Source organism: Pteronotus mesoamericanus, unplaced genomic scaffold (genome assembly GCF_021234165.1).
Source record: "Pteronotus mesoamericanus isolate MK-2021 breed Mesoamerican mustached bat unplaced genomic scaffold, CSHL_Meso_final contig_1189, whole genome shotgun sequence".
NCBI lineage: Eukaryota > Metazoa > Chordata > Mammalia > Chiroptera > Mormoopidae > Pteronotus > Pteronotus mesoamericanus.
In genome coordinates, this window is record NW_026555038.1 from 2700247 (window position 1) to 2723885 (window position 23639).

Consider the following 23639-nt stretch of genomic DNA (forward strand, 5'->3'; position numbering starts at 1 on the left):
TAGACTGCCTTCCTCTGGACCTTTATTCTGTAAGACAGGAATAAATTTTCATTTCATTTGCTGTTTTGTGGTTTGTTGTTTCTTAGATTTTTATTATATGTAGTTGAATCTGACACTGACCAACCTGTCCAGCATCACAGGTTCATGCTAGAGTCAGTCCTAGGTCTCCTCTCTCCCAGTCTCAAGTTCTTTCTGACACCAGGTTTAAGACACTATATTTGATGGTCTGAAAATGTCACAGTCAGCCAGAACCTGCAGACACCTTTCAAATGTCAGCCCAAAGCCATAACACAGAATCAGAGAATCCTGACCTTGTTTTAAAAGAAGGGACAGACAATCAAAGTGATGGGCGACCTCTGATCTCTGTTCAAAACCCACCAGGTGGGCAGAGACCACTGACCCAGCCTCAGATTGAACACAATTCCTAACAGCCCAGGAAATGTACAGTCACATTTTTGGGTCTCCTCTACTTCAACAGTCAAGCATTCATTCTTCCATAAAGCGGAGCATGGGGGGGTCAGGTCTTACCTCCACCAGGGAATGCCAGTGCGCAATGGGCTTCCGAGGATACGACAACATTTCACTCCAGTGGTCTCTGCCCAGCCTCTCAGCTTTGTTGCCTACTTGACACACGCCGATGATCTCATTGTGACCTATACTGTGAAAATGGCCCACAATAGTTTTTTCTTAAAATTTTGGTATAAAAGAACAATAACTACTCAATTAAGCCCATAAAGGAATTAGGGGAAGGGTGGTTCTTTTTATTCCCTAATTTAAATCTAGATGCCAAGTTTAAGGGAATAGGAATTGGGATCCAGTACTGCACTCAGTGGCAGAGAAAGGAAAAGCAGCATCTGGCCCTCACACACCTAAGCTTTTGAAACAAGAATTACATGGCATGCCTGAGCCTGTTCCCAAGAACCCTATGCTTGAAGAGCTCCCTGGTACATGCCAAGGATGCAGCCTCTGGCTGCTTTTGGAACTAGATGGACTCCAGGCCTCCAAATCCATATAATGAAAGGGAGCCACCTGAAAGCAGATTCTTGCAACAACATTTGCTCAAATTCCTGCAAGAAGCAACCAGATACTGAGAGGGAGCAGCTCTGGCAGCCATAGTCTTGAACTCATAAAGGGGCAGAGTTGAGGAGGCTCACGAGTCTTGCTTCCCCTCTATTTATCAAACGTGTTTTCTCTTGCTCTTTCCTCCTTCCTCCCAAACCAAGCTTTGCTTCTTTGACCCAATTTAACTTCCCTACTGTAAAAAAGACCCTCAGCTCCTTTAACTTTAGGGCTAATGGTTCCGAAACCTTCCCTGGGTAGGTCCCTGCCTTGGCCCATTATTTTTTCCTTAGGAGATTTTGGTGAGAAATGCTCTGCATAACTGGAATAACATGGCCCATCCTTTAACTCTTAGGGATCCAAACACGTAGACTTTCTCTCCCTTTTTCTTCCTACTTGTGTAGGGTGTGAAGGGGAGACAAGGCGGGGAAGCGGTGTGCAGGGTATTCCGGTCTTTGCTCCCTAAAATCTGCCGCATGCAGAAGCTCCATGAATTCTGCTATGGGTTTTCCAGGCCAGATTCATGAGTTTACTGAGAATTACACTGAAGCATAGCTCCCATAATCAGGTTTGTCGATGTGGGAAACTTGGCAATAGCATGAAAAATGCTGGTTTAGCTCTCCATGGTTGGCGGGCGATGTCCCCTCCTGTGGGCATCCAGCAGAGACAGGCAGAGGCCTACTGCCCAGCATGGCCTGTCACACCCGTGGGCAGCTCAGCCACCCATGTGCCCCTGGGGTTGGCAGCTGGTTAGGCTCCGCCCAGGCATCCACCTGAGAGAGTGTTGTTCAGCACATGGGTGCCGCTTTACTGACATTTCAGGGGTACGTGGGAAAGTTTTTAGCTACAAATAATATTTGGAAGATTATATTAGAAGTCAGAATGATTTTTTCAAAATTGTGCCGAGACCACGTGAGAGGTTTCCAATTAAAAAGAGACTTTTCATTTCAGTCTAATGACTGGTTTAACATACATAATTCCCTGTTGGTACTTCCTTTGCATATTAAAGTGACTGTTTTTCAAATCTGTTCCTTAAATACACAATTGGCTACCATGTAGGCTATAAATATCTTTTCTGTGCTGTATTAATTAGAAAGTCGAGCATCTTATACATTTTAATGTACCCTGTCATCCATACTGATTCTAGCATTTTCAAGAGAACATTTCTGTGTTTGCTTTCAGACTTAAGTGGATGGAAATGATCTTTATTAAACACACTGGGATAAGGGAAAAAAATAACGTAGTTTTGTATTTAGAAATGTTTGTGGTCTGGCCAAAGTACTTGCCCTGCTGTTTTGAGTGGACCGTTTCCATGAGGGCCAGGATGGCCCAAGAGAAGATATAGACCTGTGGGGCCATAGTTCTCCAAGCTGAGGGTCTAGTGGGTGTGCAGGGGTGGAGAGGGGAAGAGGTGGGGGTTGGGAAAGATGGAGAAGGGAAAAGAAAAGATTAAAAAGGCAGAGGAAAGAATGGGAGAGCTAAGAGCCAGTTTCATAATCCGACTCTACAGCAGGGCTTGGACTCCTTACCCATCAGCTTTCCACGTGCTACTCATTCGAGTCATTTCCTGCTGCTGGAACACCAGCTAAGAATCTGTGACTGCACCTCCCCGCCCCCTCCCTGCCTTCCTGCTATGGACACAGAGGATTTGCACTGAGAAAGAGCTTCAGGTATCTCACCGGTCGTAGTCCATGACCGCTATGGACAAGTGGATTTGGTCAATGTTGTCGGGAGGGACGTCAAAGACTATGGCTTCGTTGTAAACAGGATTCAGAGTGTTCCTCTTGGTGGACGTTTTCCTCTTCTTCAGCCGTCTGCCATCACACATCAGTGAGACTTTCACGTAGGGATCTGTAGAGACCGGGGGAAGCAGGGGTACTGTGAGGATAAATGCAGATTTAGGCCAGCAGTTTCATCGTGGTGGAAGTTCGTGGGCTGCATGCAGAACTCCTGTACCTGCCTGTCGACTTGGAGTTTGAGGATTTTAATTAATATGATGCTTGGGCAGTGACTAGAGTTAGGATAATCAAATCTTTCATTCACGAAAAAGCACAGGACGCTGCCTCCTCGAAATGCGTGGAATTTAAAAATAGTGTGAAAAAACACCCGTTACTAAATTAGAAACCGTTCCAGCTAGAATCCAGACCCGCCTGGCAGTGACAGGAAGAGAAATGCAAAGGCGCGTCCACGGCGTGGAGAAGCGGGCTGCAGGCCTGGACTCTGAGCCGCTGCGGACAATCTTCCCCTAAACATCAGGTCTTTAGCAAAGGGAGAATTTCAGGCGTAGATTTCCTAGCTGCGGGGGCCTGGAGCCCCCAGAGCTTCCTGCAGTCAGGCTGCAAAGAGGGAAGCAGTTCAGCACGTCAGGAAGACAAAGGACTCAGGCTTGCCTGTGCTGCTACGCGGGGAGGGGGTGGCAGGTGATAAGGCTGGTTTCTGCTTCAGGCGGGACCTTCCTGGTCCCACCTCACTATCCTACTGCTCAGTGGGGAGTTCTTCTCTCTTCACCTGCATATCAGGGTGTTGCCCTGACTCCCATATACTGTCCAGGAGGGACTTAGCCAGAAGGGGCCATATCTTTTTTCCGCTTGGAAAAACACTGGAGTACTGGAAGCAGAATGCATTGCATCTGATGTCCTTTGACTTCAGCGACCAACAGTCTGTGGACTGGGTATTTTATGACCATATTTCAGGAGCCCCTGCAGCTCCTGAATTTCTACTATTAGGAACTGCATAGTGGGGCTTTTTTTAGGGTTTAGGATTTAAGGTCTATGTTTGATTCACTGGAAAAACCAAGCTGCACAGTTCACTAATGAGCCTTTTATAAGGGTATAGGATTCTTCAATCTTCAGTAAACCTGAGACAGTAATTGCTTGTATCTGAGGAAAGACTCAATTAGATAAGCTATATCATAGGTAAATTGCAGACCCTGTTCAGAATTACTGTGAAGAAGACTTAAGAGAGAATACTAATAATGATGATAGCTAATAATAAACAGCATTTAGTATGCACCAGGCATGTTCTTATGGTCTGTTATGTATTAACTCATTTAATCTTTTAACAACCCCATGGAGCCAGTTACTACTATTACTCTCATTTTACAGATGGGGAATCGGAAGCCTAGAGAGGTTTAGTGACTTGCCCAAGGTCACACAGCTATTAGGTCTAAGAGAGGGATTAAACCTAGGTAGTTTGGTTCCAGAGTCCATGTGTTTATTACTGTACTAGAAACTTCACAGGGCACAACAACGGAGCTGTATGAGAAAGTCTGAATTAGGGAATGTCCCACCTGATGCTCCTGTTATGTCCATTGCCTTTAAATTCCTGGCTTTTATAACAGTGATGGTCAGCCTGCCAGCTGTTGGCAGATAGCAGAGGGAAAACATCAGCTCTCCGAGATCCACGTTGTCCTGTTGAGAGAGCACAAACCGAAGCGTGAGGAAGCGTCCCGCAGCCTGGTGGGTGAAAGGCCCTGCTTCCTCTGCTCGTCTCACGAATTCCCAAGGCGTGTCACCTTCACGCCTGCACTTCGGGAGCCCCTCACCCCACGGGAGCCCAGCCCATCTTTGGGTGGCTAAACTGTGGAGGCCACCCAGGGCCTCTACCACCCTCTATCCAGCCACATGCAGCCCTGCTCAGCCTCACAAAAGACCGTGTGGACCAGCAAGTACCCCCAGAAGAGTAGCCCCCACCGCCTTAACTACTCCCTGTGGATCCCACATGTGGGTCCATTCATATCCCTGTCACAACCCCACCGAGCCCCCAGGACAGAGCTACACAGAGAGGCGCTGCAGTGCTGAGCGGCCCCCACCACAGTCCTGCTCACACGCGCGCTCTGTGCACAGTCCGCCCAGGGGCCGTGCGGGGACCCCTGCAGCCTCGCGCAGCCCCTCACACCGGTCCCCACACAGCCCCGGGGGCACTGGCCCACTCCTGTTTCCTACATGGCTGTCCCCAAGTTTTTCCCACAGGCCTCACATAGGCCCACAACGTCCTCCAAATAGTCACCGTCCATATGTACCCTTGCCCCACACACCCTGCTCCACAGTCCACCCCAGGTTTGCCACAATACCTTCCTGAACTCCTGCAAAAGCCCCCACACCCCAAAACACACACACACACACACACACACACACACACACACACACACACACACACACAACTCCTCCACCCATCAGAGGCCTGCACACAACCTGGTCACGCACAACGTGTGCAGACCAGCACATGGCTCCACTGGACCCTGGAAACATCTATTCCCTACATGGCCCTGGACACACCCGGCCTCAGACAGAGCGCTGCGCGGCCTCCATGCAGGGAGAGGTGGCTGGGACCCAGGCCCCACAGGCCCCTACGGCCGGCCCTGGGGACTTCCACTTAGCTGCGGTCCTGGCCATCTCTCGGTGTGTCTCTCAGGAGCGCCCATTTCCTTCTGTTGGGGAAGACACCTCCTCAGGCAGTGCACAGCCATTCAGATAAGTCAGAAGACATGCTGACATGCTTCTCTTTCTCATTTTTACCCAGGGAGAGTGTAACCAGAAAGGAAAATAAAGAAGCCAGTTCATTCAGTTTCAATTTCTGTGATACCTAAGATTACTGAGCTGGGTGCATGTGTCTAATTAACACAGTTTCATACCGACAATGCTCTGGGGAGGACGGTTTTTGCCCTCAACATCCACAGCCTCCCCTCCCCTTCTCAATTCTCCATGGATGCTTCTATTTTTAGAAGCATAGAATCAGCTCTGGAAGGTCACCTCACCCAGCCTCGCAGCCTTGACTGCTTCTGCTGGAGGATGAGGTGCAGGGAATCTGTTTGGTCGCTAAGGCAGATGGATTGCTCCCTATCTTCAGGCATCGCTGGCCTCGTGTAAATAAAGGACCTCACCAGGCTCTCCTGGTCCCTGGAACCCGGACGTCCAGAGACCCAGGTGGCTGGGCCTGTCCCTCTGGGGTCGAGTGAGGAGGAGAGATGAGAATCCCACAGGAGTGGGGTGTCCCACAGGCAGGTGCTGGGCTGTTTTAGCGCAACTGGGTCCCACACTGCAGGAGGAGCGTCCGTCTCACTGAAGAGGGAGGACCTGACCCAGCTTCCTGCTGGTGGCACAGGAGAAAGAGAAGCAACAGCTGTCCCCACAAATTATCTCCTTCCTTCCTGATTCCCTGGCCTATTCCTTTGCTCTCTACCTGCCTTAAGTAGAAAGGCCCAGACACCTGCTCTCCCCGCAGAGGGCCTCACTGCATCTCACTCACGCCTCTCTTCTCATCCTGCCCAGAAAATCTAGGCTGCACAAAGTAAAACAGCAATGGCCAAGATCATGCCTGTGTAGCTTCGTCGCCTTCCATCTTTTCATCACCATACAGTTCCTGAGGGCCTACATCGCACATGCCTGTAGGGTCACAATGTGGCATCTCAAGGCCAACGCGTAGAGCTGAACGGGGTATATCAGGTTACTTTTGTGCTGAGCACATTTTTTCCCAACATAAACCCCATTCACAGATATTTATGTTATATGACAGTTTGCTCATGAGTTAAAAGCAAAAAAAAAAAATCAGAGCTTCAGACTTGGTGATACTTCAGAATGTGAACTAAGGCTACTGTCCACACTGGGACTTACAAAAAAAAATTGGCAAATTAAAGAAATAATTATCAAAGAGAAAATGCTTGCTTTGATTTCCAAGTGCTTTAAAAATAAATCATTTAAAAATTTCTATGTTGTGTGAGTAAAAATGGTAAAATTCAAATGCAGAAGTTTTTAAGTAAAAAAGTAAAATATTTCCTTTTCTTACGTATATACCACCTGTGTTATCCCTTTCTGCAGAGTACCACTGTGGACAATCATCCATATTTTTCTTTTCATCCATCCGTCCATCCACTCACTTACGGTTTTAACATTTGCAGTGGTTGCAGTTGTTGAGCCTCCTTTTTTGCCAGGTGCCGGGAGTGGAGAAAAACAGACATGGTCTGTTGATGAAAGATGGACTTGCTGAGATAGTGAAGGGGAGCTGACGGCACCTAATGCTAACTCTGCTTTCTCCCCACCAGCTGATGCTAATTTGAGGTCGAGAAGCTTTAGATCCTGATGTTTGTAAACATTCTCTTACACCAGGGGTTCTTAACCGGGAGCAACTTTGCTTCCCCAGGGGATGCTTGGTACTACCTGGAGAAATATCTGATTGTCAAAACTGGGGACGTGGGTGCCTTACTGACATCTAGTGGGTAGAGTCCAGGGATGCTGCTAAACATCCTATAATATAAAGGGCAGCCCTCCACTACAGAGAATAATCTGGTTCAAAATGTCGATTGTCCCAAGGTTGAGGAATTCTGTGTCATACATACAGAATTGCTTATATTATTAGTAAAAATAAATTCCAGAATGCTAATAAAAGTTAAGCATAAGAGCATAGTGAAGTATTTGATTTATTTGCAGTTTGACAGGAACTAAATAGCAGATGTGTCACCGGTGGCTGAGTGCCCTGGGGGATACAAGGGGAAGGAAAATGTCATACAGAGAAATGCTTCATGTTCTTGCTTTGTGTGGCCAAGTTCAGTATCGTTGGCAAGATATATGGGGAATTTATAGCAACTGTGTATGAGCTGTCTACCTGCCAATCTAAATTCTTTCTGTGATATGTTTGCCTGTAAGAGTCTATGATAGCTCTAGTTTTTGTCTAACCTGTACACTTCTGCATTCTTCTTGCTGGATCCTTCTGGTGAGCTCTTTCTCAGTTCTATAGAGTTCTAGGAGGGCGGCCACAGGAATTCAGGTTACCCAAATATTCATGTCACAATCTACTGTGGTCTGTTCAGGATGAGTTATGTAGCCCAAGCAGGGCCACTTAGAGTCCTTTCGGAGACTGGAAAATCATTACTGAGGAATTTGCATTCTATTGGGGTATTCACTGGGAAAATATGAAACCAGAACTGTTGTAAGGTTCTTGTATTATATATAGTGAAAGTGGTATAATATAACTTTAAGTTAAGTTGTGCATGTTAGAGACGGATACTTTAACCCAAAAGTAATGACTAAAATAATACAAGGGTTTAATAGCTAATAAGCTAAAAAAGGAGATAAAATGAATGTTTTAAAATATTAAAGTAATCCAAAAGAAGGAAGAAAAAAAGGGGAAGGAATAAGATCAGAAGAGATAATTCTGAAAGAAATAAAAAATAGAAGAACAAACTGACAGTGGCCAGAGGGGCGGGGGGAGGGGAATAATGGGGGAAAGAAGGGGAAGGGTCAAGTCAAGGAACATGTATGAAGGACCCCTGGACAAGGACAGTGGGGAGGAGGGCTGACAGTGGAAGGTGGGGGGTAGGGCTGGGGAGAGTAATGGTGGGAAAATGGGTACAACTGTAATTGAACAATAAAAAAATTTTTTTAAAAAAGTATTACCAAATATATATTAAGAGATAGTAAGATGTTAAATTTAAATAGATTTTAATAATTATATTTAAATGATATAAGCTTCCAAATAAAAGGCAAAGATTGTCTGATTCAATAAAATAGCAACATCTAATTTTATGCTCTCTACAAGAAGTTTACTTTAAATACAAAAGTAAAATAATAGGCCCTGGCCAGGTAGCTCAGGTGGTTAGCATATCGTCCCAATATACCAAGATTGTCGGTTTGATCCCTGGTCATGGTACATACAAGAATCAACCAATGAGTGCATAAATAAGTAAAACAATAAGTTGATGTTTCTCTCTCTCAAGAAAGAATCAATCAATAAAAAAAGTAAAATAATAAAAAAGATATGTTGTACTAACACTAAAGAAAGAAATCTGGAATAGCTAAATTAATATCCAATAAAGTATGTGTCAGAGTAATGAATATTATCAAGGACAAAAAGGGTTATTTCATTATGATAAAGGGGTCAATTCATCAAAAGCATGTAATTCTAAATATTTATGCGCCACACCTTCAAAATACATGTTTATTCTTGTGAGAATATACAAGTTATAGTCACAAATTTGAATACTGGAACAACACTACCAACTAACTGGGCCTAACTGGTAACAAACAAACAAAAAGCTACTCTACCAATCAGCAATAGAATACACATTTTTATCAAGTGCACCCAGAACACTAAACAAGATAGACCATATAGTGGGCCATTAAACAAGTTTCAATTAAATTTGAGAAGGTTCAAAGTATATTTTCTAGCTACAATAAAAATGAATTAGAAATCAAATTATTTAGAGATAACAAAGAATTATCTGGAAAATCTCCAAATACTTGAGAACTAAATAACACACTTCTAAATAACCCATGGATCAAAGGAGTAATTAGAAAGTATTTTGACCTGAAGTGAAATGAAAACACAACATATTAAAATTTGTGGAATGTAGCCCTAAGAGGAAATTTATAGCACTAATATGTCTATATTACACAAGAAAAAAACACTCAAGTCAATGACCTCAGCTTCTACCCTAAGAAACCAGAAAATAAAAATGAATTAAGCGCCAAATGATCAGAAGAATGAAAATAATAAAAATTAGATAAAATAACATAAAGATGTATATTTTAAAGAATAGAGTAACTTACTAAAGAATAGGTATATGTTCTTAAATAAGTTATTATTGAAGATAAATTAGAATCATAAAAATACTCAGTGGGAAAAAAGGCAAGAAAAAAGAAAAGTACAGATGGAACAAATAGAAAGGATAGATTTAAACACTACCATATTAACAACTGCATTAAATGTATACACCTAATAATTTCAATTGAAAGCACAGAAATTATCAGATAGAATAACAGAGCAATACTTAACTATCTATGCTGTCTACCAGGGACCCACTTCAAATATCATGACACTGATAGGCTAAAAAAAGATGAAAAAATTAGGCTATGTAAACATTAATCAAAAGAAAGTTGTAGTGGCTATATTAATACCAAAGAAGATTTTAGACCAAGGAATATGACCAGGAGGAGGGGACATTTCATCAATAAAGGGCCAAGTCATCAAGAAGACATAATCCTTAATGAGTACGCACCTAATAATAGAACGTCAATATATATTGAACAAAGGTGATAGCAGTAGGAGGAGAAATAAGCAAACCCACAGAGTAAGAGATTCCAACACCTTAACAGTAACTTACTGAACAAGCAAGCAGAAAACAAGTGTGTGTATAAAAGGTTTGGACAATACCATCAACCAGCTTGACCGACTTGATATTCACTCTACCCATCAAGACTCCATCCAACAGCTGCAAAATGGACATTTTTTTCAAGTATACGTCACACATTCACCAAAATAAACCATATTCTGGGCCATAAAAAATCCTCATTAAATTAAAAAAGATTGAAATCTTACAAAGTATGTTCTTCAACAAGAACAAAATTAAACTAGAATTCAATCATAGATATCTGGAAAATCCCCAAATATTTGGAAATTAAACAATACTTTTCCACATTACACACAGGTTAAATAAAAAAAATCACAAGAAATATTAAAAATTATTTGGACTGAATGAAAATGAAGACACGAAATATCAAAATTTGTAGTATACAGCCAAAGCAATGCTTATAGAGAAACTTATATCATTAAATGCTAATATTTAAAAGTAAGTATCATCTAAAAACAATGACCTAAGCTTCAATTTAGGACCACAGAAAAGCAAGAGAAAATCAAACACAAAGTAGATAAAAGGAAGCAAATAATATAGGATTAGAAAACAATAAGATATAAAAATGGAAACACTAAAGAAAATCAACAAAATCAACATCCTAGCAAAACTGCCCAGGAAAAAAATGGGAAAATATCAATTATCAATATCAAAAGGAAGTGGGCACATTTGTACAAATACTATAGGCATTAAAATAATAAGGGAATATTACAAGACAATTTTATCCCAATAAATTTGACAACTTAGATAAAATGAACAAATTACTTGAAAGACAAAAACTACCATGAAATTTATATGATAAAAAACATTAACTGAGAATATAGGTTACTACAGACTGCACTTTTTTAAAAAATTAAATTTATTCAGGTGACATTGGTTAATAAGATCATATAGGTTTCAAGTGTGCTAAAAATTCTAGACAAGAAATACAGTATATTAGACTATAATAGTCTATCTAAGGAATTAATTAAATATTAAATATTAGAGCAGCCAACAAAGCACACATGAGGAAACAGTAATTTTGAATTTACAGTTTTTAAAATAAAAACTTATTAAAAAAGAAAATTATTGAAGAAAACCCCCACTATATCAAACTAAGGAAAAAAAAAACTGAAATAGTCTTACATCCACTAAATAAATTAAAGTCATAGTTAAAAACTTTCTTACAAAGACAACTCCATCCCGTTTAAGAAAGAAATAACACCAATTCTACATGAGCTTTTCCTGAAAATAGAAGAAGTGGGAACATTTCCCAACTTATATGATGAAAGCAATATCCTAATACTAAAACTGGACAAAGATATTGTGAGAAAACTAGAGACCAGTGTCCTCATGGACATTGACATGATTACACTTAATAACATTTTAGCAAATCAAACTCAGAAATAGGTTAAAAAGGATATGTATTCCGAAGTGGGATTTATTTTGGGAATGAAAGTCTGGCTTAACATTTGAAAATTTTAATAAGGCAAATCACCATATCAACATGCTAAAGAAGAAAAACCATATCAATAGATACAAAACAATCATTTTACAAAAGTCAATACCCAATTCAGGGTAGAAACTCCCAGCAAACCAGGAATGGAAGGGGATTTCATCTGTTTGGAGAAGCATCAGTAAAATACTACAGTTAACATTATACTCAATGGTGAAAAGACTGAACACTTTCCCCTCAAGATCAGCACACATGGCTAGGATGTCTGTTCTCACCACTTCTGTTCAACATTGTACTAGAGGCTCCAGCCAGTGAAAAAAGGCAGCAATAAAATACATACACATTAAAAAGGAAGAAGCAAAACTGTCTTATTTGCAGATACAATGATTGTTTATGGAGAAAATCCTGAGGAACCTATAAAAAGCTACTAAAACAAGTTTAGCAAGGCCAAAAAGAGCAATACAAAAAACAACATTATTTCTACATACTAGAAATGAAATCATTGAGAATTGAAATTTAAAAAGAAATTTACATTTATACTTGCAGATAAACTTAGCAAATTATGTACACTGAAAGCTACAAAACACTGCTGAGAAAAATTAGATAAAACTGAAATAAATGGAGAGCTATTTCACATTCATGGGTCAAGAGACTCAACATTGTTGATGTTGATTCTTCCCTAATTGATCTGTAAATGCAATACAATTTTTAAAAGTAAAATTTATTTTATTTTTATTTATTTTTTTCATCCTCACCCAAGGATATATGTTCATTGATTTTAGAGAGAGAGGAAGGGAGAGGGAGAAAGAGAGGGGGAGAAAGGGAAAGAAGGAGAGAGGGGGAGAGAGGGGTAAAGGGGTAAAGAGGGGAAAAGAGAGAGAGAGAGAGAGAAACAGAGGATGAGAGAGAAACATCAATCGGTTACCTCCCCTATGCACCCAGTCTGGGATTGAACTTGCAGCCTTTTGGTGCATGGAACGACATTCCAACCAGCTGAGCCATCCAGCCAGGGCTGGATACAATTTCAACCAAAAGCCCAACATACCTTTTGTAGATATTGACAAACTGATTCTAAAATTATGTGGAAATGTAAAAAACCTAGAACATTCAAAACCATTTTTTAAAAAAATTGGAGCACTGAAATGTAGAATAAAACTATAGTAATCAAGATAGTGAGGTACTGGCAAAAGGACAGGCATAATGATCAACAAAACAGAATGAAGAGGCCAGAAGCAAGCCTTCATTTGTATCATCAAGCGATTTTCTAGAAAGGTGCCACATAATTTAATGAAGAAAAGATACTCTTTTCAATAAAAAGTGTTGAAATAGTTGGATATTTAGAAGGGGGGACCCAAAAATGGAATTTATTTGTTAAAAATTGTGTATTTATTCTTACACGTTTAAACTTTAGTTACCTTCAACATACCCTTCATTTGATGCAATACTCCTATCAAGACGTTTTTTCCACCACTCAAAAACAGTTCTGGAACTTGTCAATGTTGATGCCTTTTAGTGCTTCTGCCATTTTTTTGTTTCACCTCTTCCACAATGACAAAACATTTCTCTTTGAGGACTTTTTTCATCCAGGGAAATAAAAGAAGGTCTCTTGGGGAGAGTTTGGGAGGAGCATGGTGGTCATGCTGTTTTTGGTCAAAAACTGCTGAATACTCAGCGTGGTGTGGGCAGGTGTGCTCGTAAACAAACCACCCAATCATGAAACGGGCAGACACAGTGAAAGAGTCTTCACAAAAAAAATTCACTGAAGCTGAACACAACCTCTCACAACAATGCCCACTGGTACGCTGATACAGACAGGTTCCTAGAACACTTACCTAATGGGAGAAGGCTGTACTACACGGTGCCTGCCTTCCAGAAGATAATTCTGGGTATTTTTTGGGTCCCCTCTCATATTTGCAAAAAACACACACAAAAAGACATGACCTTTCCTTCACATGCTATGAAAGCATTTATTAGAAAAGGATCATGCATCATGTAAGAACAAAAACTCTGAAACTTGTAGGAAAAAGCATAGGAGAAAATACTTTGGGTTAGACAAAGATTTCTTAAATGGACACAAAAAGCACAAAACATAATAGGAAAAAAAAGATAAATTGTGCTTCATTTAAGTTGAAAACTTTTGCTCTTCAAAAACATATTGTTAGGAGCCCTGGCTGGTGTGGCTCAGTGCATTGAATGCTGGCCTGCTACCCAAAGGGTTGCCGGTTCAATTCCCAGTCAGGGCACATGCCTGAGTTCCAGGCCAGGTCCCCAGTAAGGAGTGTGTGAGAAGGAACCACATGTTGATGTTTCTTTCCCTCTCTTTCTCTTTCCCATCCCCTCTCTCTAAGGAATAAATAAAATCTTAAAAAAAACCCAAAACATTGTTTGGAAAGGGAAAGGTTAATTCACAGGGTTGAAGGATCATACTTGCAAAACATATAGCTAATTAAAGGACTTCTATCCAGAATACATAAAGAATTACAACTCAGAGAAACAACCTGGCAAAAAACAGGGGCGAAAAATCTGAACAGGCACTTCATCAAAATTACATTAAACCTCAGTGAGATACCACTACACACCTACTAGAATCATTAAAATGAAAGACTTCTCCCAATGCAAAGCAGTTGATCTGATAAGCGGCTGCTGGAAAGGAAAGATGTTAAAACCGTTTTGGAAAAACAGTTTGGCAATTCCCCTTCAAGTTATACATACATCCATTTGCCCAGTGACCCAGAAATCCCACACCCAGTTATTTACCTAAGGGAAATAAAATCACTCATCCATCCCAAGACTTGTATGCAACTTTTCTCAGCTCAAACTGAAAAGAAACCCAAATGTAGCATCAAATGAATAGATAAACAAAATATGGCGTGCGCATATAACGGACTACTACTCAGCAGCCAAATGAAATGAACCACTAATACAAGGAACAACATGAATAATCTTGAAAGTATTATGCTGAATGAAAGAAGTCACACATAAAAAAACATATTGTATGAAATTCTAGAAAAAGCAAAATTACAGTGACAGAAAGTGATCAGTGGGAAGCAGGAACCAGGACTGGGAAGAGGAGATTGACTCTAAGGGGACTGGGAAAACTCTGGGGACGGCAGATACCTTCTATGTCATGGTTATAGATGTGGCTCCATGACTACACACGTGACAAAGCTTGTACACTTCCAAAACTGGTTAATTTTTTTATGTTTAATAATGGGGATTTAAAACTTCTGAGAAGATTTTGGAGCAGGACTATATCTTTGTTTTCTAGTTTTTTTGCCTTGAGTTCAGAATTGGCCTAGCCTAGCCTATTCCATTCATTTGTGCTTAAATGCACCTGGGGAAAAAAAAAAAGGGTATTCTCTATTTGTAGGGGATATATTTTTATATGTCTATTAAATCAGGATTCTTAATTTTGTATCCAAATATTTTTTCTTCCCAGGATTTAATTTATTTTGCTATTGTCTTTTAAAATGTGGTTTCTTACCACTATATTATGTTTCACAGCCAAATTATTAATAAACATTTAAACTGTGGTTAAAATATTCTAATTTCTTGGCTTACTGTTGTTTCTTAAAACCCACATCATCACTGCTTTTTAGATACAATTTTCATTTTGCTTCAGTATGTCCTTGAGTACCTTTTCTCCCAGTGAGGGTTCACAAGTAGTTAAAATAATCTTTGTTGTGCTCTAATTCTTAAAAGAAATTTGGCAGGGCATGGAATGTAGGTTCAAATAATTTTATCTTAGAATCATTTTATATTGTCACAATGTCTCCTAGTACTTCATGTTCCAACAAGGGTGTTTGATACCATTCTTTTGTAGATTTATTTTTTTCCCTCTCAAGGTTTTAAGATTGTCTCTTTGTACTTTTCTTTTTATTTGTACCTTCTGAAATTTCCCCAAAAGGTATTTACATACTTTGTTTTCACTGATGTTGCTTGGTCTTCAGTGATCAATGTTAGGTAGAATTCTTTCTCCTGCTTTAATTTATTTTTCCCCCTAGTCATCAATTGATCTATTTACTTTGGACATTCTCTTTCATGATATTGGTTTTCCTCTGATTCTAGTACATCCCTAATTGTCTATATTTATAACTGAAGGGCCAAAGCAAAAGTCTTCTGCTTGTGCTGTTTGTAGTTCCTTTCCTGTTATTTTATGAAGAGCCTCAGGATGGGGTGGAGGCAGTCTCATGGATTTCATCTGATGTATTTAACTGGAAGTTCTGATAAATTATTCTCTAATACTACTCATATATTAATATCACCAAAATTACTTAACTTTGGTTTTATAGAAGTTTACACAAGTTAGGTAAAGAGAATCATTATCTAAAGACTTTAGATACCCTAGTCTCCTCGATATTTTTTGAGTACCACTGTATTTAGGTCCCCAGGACTACCCACAGGTTTTATGATTCACTAAAAAGACCCACAGGACCCAGAAAAGCTGTTATATTCTTAGTTACAGTTTATGACAGCAAAAGGACACAGATTAAAGTAAGCAAAGAAAAAGGTACACAGGGCGAGGCCCGGGGAAACTAGGATGAGCTTCCAGTTGTGTCCTCCCGATGGAGTCACTCAGAAAGCACTTCTTTCCCCCTGCAGTGATGTGTGACAATACATGTGAAGTACTGTCAACCAGGAGGTCACCTAACTAAACTGTGATGTCCAAGGTTCTTACTGCAGGTGGCAAGGAGTGCCCATACGACTGACCTTAACTGGTCAGTTTTCATTCTGAGAAGAAAACAGGAGCTCACCATAAACCATGTCGTTAGCACAAAATATCTGGTGTTGTTAAGGTCTATTATACAAAGAATTCTTATCAAGCAGGCTAGTTTAAAGGTTTAAAAGCTACCGGTCAGGAACCAGTCAAGGGCCAGTCCTTTCCTTGGAATGTGCAGGGTTTGAGCACCGCAAGCTTATAGACTTTATGGCATACTCTTCACTGCATACACACAATGCGCTCATTTCACCTGGCCTTTTCACATGTTTTCTTGAACTGAAAAGGGGAGAGGCGGTTGTGGTCCTCATGCTTCTGTACCCAACCATGACACACTCTCCCCCAGAGATCAACAGCCGGTATCACGGAAGACATTCTGGAAGGAAGGGAGTTAGCAGGAGGGCCTGGCAGAGATGTTAGATAAGAGGATGGATGAGCATCCTGCAATTACATTAGAAATACATAACAGAGCTAGAAGGTTTTTATATGTTTGGAAACTAAGCAATACACTTTCAAATAAACTGTGGGCCTAAGTAAGTATCACAATGAAAATTATAAATATTAAATTGAATGATAATAAAAAGAATATATTTCAAAACAAGTAGAATGCTATATATGGTGATTATAATAAGAAATACACATCTGAGCCCTGGCCAGGTGACTCAGTTGGTTGGAGTGTCATCCCATACACCAAAAGTTTGTGGGTTCGATTCCCAGTTGGGGCACATATCTAGGTTGTAGGGTCAATCACCAGACAGGGTGCATGTGGGTGGCGGCCGACTGATGTTTCTCTCTCTTTCTCTCTCTCTCTCTCCACCCTTTCCTCTCCTCTCCTCCCCTCCTCCCCTCTCTCCCTCCCCTCTTCCTTCCCTCCCTCTCTAAAATCGGTAAATATATCCTCAGGTGAGGATTAAGAAAAAAGAAATACACATTTGATCTTTTTCTCTGTTCCTGACACAGGGATCCTCAAACCCTTGTAAATTCCCATGTGATAAGAGCACCAGGAGCATCTTCTGTTCTACTGAGCTGACTCTGAGGGGCTGGGGCTGGAAATGGAGTTCATAATAGATCATTCCTACATGAAGAAGCCTCCATAAAATCCCACAGTATTGGGTTTGGAGACCTTCCAGGTTGGTGAACACATACGCATTATCAGGAAGGTGATGTACCCCAACTCCATGGGGACGGAAGCTCCTATGCTTGGGACCTTCTCAGACCTTGTCCTATGTTTCTCTTCATCTGGTTGTTTGTCTGTATCCTTTAATAAACTGGAAACATAAGTAAGCAGTTCCTGGAGTTCTGTGAGCTGTTCTGGCAAATAATCCAATCCAAGAGGGAGGAGGTCAGGAGAAACTCTGATTTGAAGCCAAGTCAGAGAGAAGTTGTGGGTTTCGTTGGGGCCTACTATTTGTGACTGGAATCTGAAGTGGGGGGCAGTCTTGTGGAGCTGAGACCTTAACCTGTGGGATCTGACACCATCTCCAGGCAGAGAGCGCCAGGACTGACTCACGTTGTAGGATACCCGGCCGGTGCTGCCGACTGCCCGGGGGAGGAATAACCTCCATGTCTGGTGTCACGGGTATTGTGAGTATGGCAGTAGTGTGCCCGTAAGGGAGAAACACGCAGAATAAAATTAAAAGATAAATTAAAAATCTGTTAAGGGAAAAATTTTAGGTTTAAATGCATAACATAACAAAGTAAGGCTGATTATCAGTGATCAAAGCATCTATCTCAAGAGTTTGGAAAAAAACAAATTAAACCCAAAGTAAGTAGAAGGAAGGATAACATAAATACAAGAGTTGAAATTAATGATATAGAGAATTGCTAATGTTCTTTTAAGACAGAAGAAAAGGGAGAGGCAGGGGCAAAAAGGCAAAAATAACTATGCCATGCATGAAAATGTAACATCACTATAGGTCTTTACTAAAAGCATTAAAAGGATATTTGATGCCCACATATTTTAAAAATCAGACAAAATATATACATTTTTCAAAACACAAAACTTATAAAATTGATGTAAGAATTAAAGGCTAAAGTTTATAGCTCATTAAATCACTGAATATGTAAATTAAATGCCTCATCACGGAGAAAATTTCAGACCCAGTAGGGTTCACTGGAGAATTCTATTAAATATTTAGGGAAGGAATAAAGCCAATGTTATGCAAACACTTTAAGAAAAGAGAAAAATAGGGAATATTTCCAAATTCAGTTTTTGAATCCTTTATATTTTCGGATTCAATATCTGAGATGGACATTATAAGAAAGGTAAAATTACAGACCAATTATATTTGAACTGAAATTTAAAAATTAAATGTTAGAAAACTGAATTCAGAAAAACATGAAAATGGTATTACTAACAGATGTGTTTTATCTAGAATTACAAGTTTGACTTAACATACGAAAATTTAAAAATATAACTGTCTATAATAAAAAAAAATAGAGTATATAATTAAATAAATGTAGAAAAATATGATATAGCCAAGCATTTAAACCAGATACGGAAGTGATATTTGCTTATCTGACAGAGGGACTATAAAAAGAAAGCTAAAGCAATGGTGTACCTAATGGTGAAATGTGGAAAGCTTCTCAGTTACTGTCAGAATTAAGGCATATTATTACTACTGTACATGAGGTCATAGCTAGTGGAATAAAGCATAAAAAGAAATAAAAGGTGTAAAGTGTTGAATGAAGAATTCATTCTGTCATTGTTAGATGATATGATGTATAAAAAAAATCCCAAAACTCTATGAATAAATTATTGGAATTAGTAGGTATGTTTATTGATGATTGATGGGTTGATGAATATGGGGTGAGTGAACAAAAATAAATTTCACTTTTATATACCAGAAAAAAGGTAAAAAATAAAAATAGAATAAAAACACTTAGAGTAGCATCAAAAATATCAAATACCTTGGACTAAATTTAACCAAAAATATTCAATATTTCTTTACAGGAAAAAATAAAACATTATTGAGTAAATTTAAGAAAGGTGTAAATAAATGAAGAGATACCATGTTCATAGAATTAAAGGCTCTATTACAAAGAATATAAAGATATTCTCCAAACTGATCTATAGGCTAAACATAATTCCAATCACATGACAACTTGACAAAGTGATTCTAAAATTTTATTTGAACCTGTGAAGTGCCAAAAACAGTCAAGAGTCTCTTGAAGAAGAACAAATGGTGAGACCTTACTTTACTGGATAGGAAGACTTATTAGAGTGCTATGGACTAGTGTCCAGAATGGACTGAACTAGAGCAGCATTTGTGCAGGGCGGATAGACCAACGGAGTTGTATACGGCTCCCAGAAATGGACTCCTGCATGTATGAGCATTTGCCTTACGTACTAGTTCTCTTCATTTACTTCTCCACACCAGTCCCTGCTCTATGCTCTACGGGGCTGTCCTCTACAGAAAGAAATGAAGCCTGATATATTTACTAAGAGACTTAACCACCTGACAGAGTTCGGGATGAATCAGTGACAGCTGCATCGACACACACCCACACACAGCAAATAAAACCAAGATAACTCATAAAATTAATTATACATAAATACACATATTAACACACATGTATAAGAAATGGAGAGGGGAAGATAAAAGTAGAGAACAGGGTTAAGTAGTGTTGAGGAGTTAAGTAAAACGTTAAAGGGGAGGTTTCCCAAGAGAGTGCCTTTTGAGTAAGGGCCTGGAGCAACGAAGTGAGGCAGCTGGCGCTGCAGCTCAGAGGGGAAGAGTCCACCCAGGCCAGGGAGCAAGTGCCGATGCCTGAGGTGGGAGGGAGCTGCTATATCTGAGGGAGGGAAAGGAGATAGTGGAAAAGGAAGAGCATAAAAATAATGAGGTGAGAGACCAGGTAATGTAGCTTATCAAGATGATTTTGGCTTATGCTCTGGGCAGGAACAGAAGCCATTAAAAGAACTGAAGTAGAAAAGTCGCCCAATGTAAGTTTATTTTAATAGGATCAGTTGGGCTGTTCTGTTGAGAATAGTCTGAGGGGAGAGGGCAGAAGCAGAGCCATCAGTTGGGAGGCTGCCGCAACGAACCTGGAGAGAGGGGATGTGACTTGGTCCAGGGAAAGCAGGAGAGACAGTGAGAAGCCATCAAATTTTGAAGATAAAACAGGGTTTTCTAACACATTAAATGACAGAAAGAGAAGAGTCAAGGATGACTCCAGTATTTTTAGCCTATGTTAATGGAAAGGTAGAATTGCTATTAACCCTCATTTCTAAATGGAAAGGGAAGAAGGCATCGGGCTATGGGAGAGCTAAGGACTCAGTTTTGCCTATGTAACATGTGAGATCCAAATGGGGAAGTCAGGCAGCCAATTAGATATGAGTACAAAGATCAGCAGAAAGAGCCAGGCTACAGATGCAAACGCCAACTCCTGGGGTCAAAGAGGCAATGTAATCGCAGCGCACTACATGGTTCAGCTATAACTAAGTTTACACAATACTGACACAGACACGAATCATTATCTCCACAAATTTATGATGTAACTATTTGGAGAAGATGGGGGAGGGAAGTGTGTGTAGTTGCCCTTATGAGCTAAATCCCCATCTCCCATATAAAATTCAATAAAAATCTAAAATTAAAAATAAATAAAATAAAGCATTTAAAAAAAAATATGGAGGTTTCTTTGGATATATACCCAGAATTGGAATGGCTCGGTCATACGGCAGTTTCATTTTTAACTTTTTAATAAAGATTTTATTTATTTAATTTTAGAGAGAGGAGAAGGGAGGGAGAAAGAGAGGGAGAGGAATGATGGGCTGCCTCTTGCAGGCCCTGACGGGACCAGGCTGGCAGCCAAGGCATGCGCTCTGACCGAGAACTGACCCGCTGACCTTTGCTTTGTGGAACAATGCCCAACCCGCTGAGCCACACCAGTCAAAGCTCATTTTTAATTTTTTGAGGAACCTCCATACTATTTTCCATAGTGGCTGCACCCATCTACATTCCTACCCACAGTGCACGAGTTTAAAAGAAACCGTTAAAGCAGTTGAAGATATTTGCTTCTAATGGGTGGACACTGAGGCTGGGGTATAAACAGGAAGATGACTTAATTGGTATTTTAAGGCCCTGAAGCCTGGATATAGAGTGCAACTGATTGAAGCTGAGTTCCTCTTAGCTCCTCACTAACTGTTATGCAAACTTAGATAAGCTACATAGTTTTTCAGTTTCTCTGTTCTCCATTCTGTTTCATTATTTGGGAACTGGAAGTAATATCTAAAGCACAGGGTTATTAAAAAGATTAAATGAGAAAACATATGTATGCAGTAACTATCAAATATGTGGCAACTACTGCTGCTAGTGCATTTGAATATGTGCATTACATTCTCAGTCTCACTGGACTGTGTACTGTTGAGGACCAAGTCCCACTTATCTACCTCTCCCAGCGGCGGACACTTAGGAATAGCTCAGTCAATTATTTTTTGATTTAATGAGCTGATGCCCAAATGAAGAGCATGTGCAAGGGTCCTTGGATACTTCTGCAGCCTCAGTAACTCAGCTTCCTGGGGACTTTGGGTCAAATTTCCAGTGCAATACCACACAGTGGGACATCTGGTCACCACCACCGCCAATCTTCTGACTCACTGAGAAATCCTGTTATTACAAAGTCTCTTTCAAAAACAAAACCCTATGAGATACAGCAGCAAGAAATCGTTATTTCACAAGTGGAGCAGAAACCCTGGTTGCCACCTTTCTCTCGCGGGTCACTCATCCTCACCTGTAATAATCACACCGAGGGCCCAAACTTGGCTTACCTGTAACGTGGAAGCTGTTAATGATTTTTATCATTCTGTTCTCTTAGAAACTCCAACTGTGTTCCTGATACTTGCCCTACACATGACGAAATTGGCAAAAACACTCCTTTTCAGCGACAGAGCCTCGCAGTAATCAGCATGCTCTGTTAATGTAATTGTTGGCTGCACTTTATTTATAGGTATTAACATGATTAATTGCACTGGAAGTGTGCCTGGTGGACGACACTCTCTGAGCTGGTGCTGGGGCACAAGTGAACGCAGCAGCCCTCACAGGGTGTGGGAGACGGCCGCCGTCAGCCACTCCTTTTCCTTTTCCGAGTTCCTCCCTCAATCGATTCTAGGTCTAATTCCACAGGACTGGCCCTACATTAGAAAGTATTTACTTTGACTAATGCTAGGTTCAGCCGGGAACGGACAGGAGAGTAACATCACATATGTGCAAAGCGCTTTACGGTGGACCAAAAACATTCACATCACTACCTTATCTGACCTTATCCAGTTCCCTGGTTTAAAACGCCACTTACGTATGGATGACTCCATGATTTGTATCTCCATCCCAGTCTCTTCCCTGCATTATAGATTCATACATCCAAACTGTCTGATAGGCATCTCAATCTTAATATTTCAAAAATGGAGCTGATTTCATCCCCTACCCCCATCCTTCCTAAGTCTTCTTCATCTATGTTTGATGAAAACATCCTGCCAGAGGCCGAAGCTCAAAATCTGGTAGTCATCATAGCCATATTCCTCCTCGTCTCTCACCCTCCTGCATTACGTGCATTATTTTCTCTCCAGAAATATCTAGAGTTGGTTCAAATTTTTTCTTCTCTATAGTGCCACCCTATTCCACATACCATCACCTCCCTCATGTGAACTATGGCAGAACAGTTAAGGCAAAAGGAGAAGTGAGTCCCTGAGGCAAATGAGCTGTAATGATATGCTCATTACACACGATTTTATATGGATTGCAGTTCCTCAAGACGGAAGGAAGCCTCTGCTGACTGCTTAGATGTCCTCGTGCCTACACTGCAACGTGACTCTGAGTGTGGGGTTCCCAGTCTGGTGCACTGGTCCATACCCAGAGAAAGCTTCAGAAAAGGACTGATTCCACGGCAGTCCTCTAATGCCCCTCCTGATTGGGACCTTCCCTCAAATGCCCCTAGAGCATGACCCAGTGGCTGGAGAGTGCCTGTCTCTTCTCCACCACTTCGGAAGCCAGCTGTGGCCTAGAGCTGCAATGGCAGATAGGGTTGGTAATAATAATAACACCACTAAGAACTTAACGATAAGAAGAAGGACATGTCTCACGGAGGACTTACTAGGTGTTCAGCTTTTCTCAGCTCTAGAGGGTAAAGGGAAAGCTTGGAGACTGGCCTGTGCCCCATAGAAGCGGACCGTCTAGGATGACAGGCAGCGCTTCACCAGGGACTGAAGGTGGGGCGCTGCCTGGCAGAGAGGGGAACCATGGGCCCAGAGCAAAGGGCTGAGCCCTTTTCCCGGGAAGTTATGCTCCGTGCTCGCCTCAGACCTGCTA

At 40.7% G+C, this 23639-nt stretch overlaps 1 protein-coding gene across 1 annotated transcript in view; it reads right to left on the reverse strand.

The window, feature by feature from the left end:
• Positions 1-23639, reverse strand: part of SYT9 (synaptotagmin 9) — a 171520-nt gene that overhangs the window by 42145 nt on the left and 105736 nt on the right. Inside the window, exons 4-6 of the mRNA XM_054583178.1 lie at positions 4349-4469; positions 2739-2910; positions 529-658 (exon numbers count right to left, since the gene is read on the reverse strand). Of these exons, the coding sequence (XP_054439153.1) occupies positions 529-658; positions 2739-2910; positions 4349-4469 (423 nt within the window). The remainder of the gene's footprint in view (positions 1-528; positions 659-2738; positions 2911-4348; positions 4470-23639) is intronic.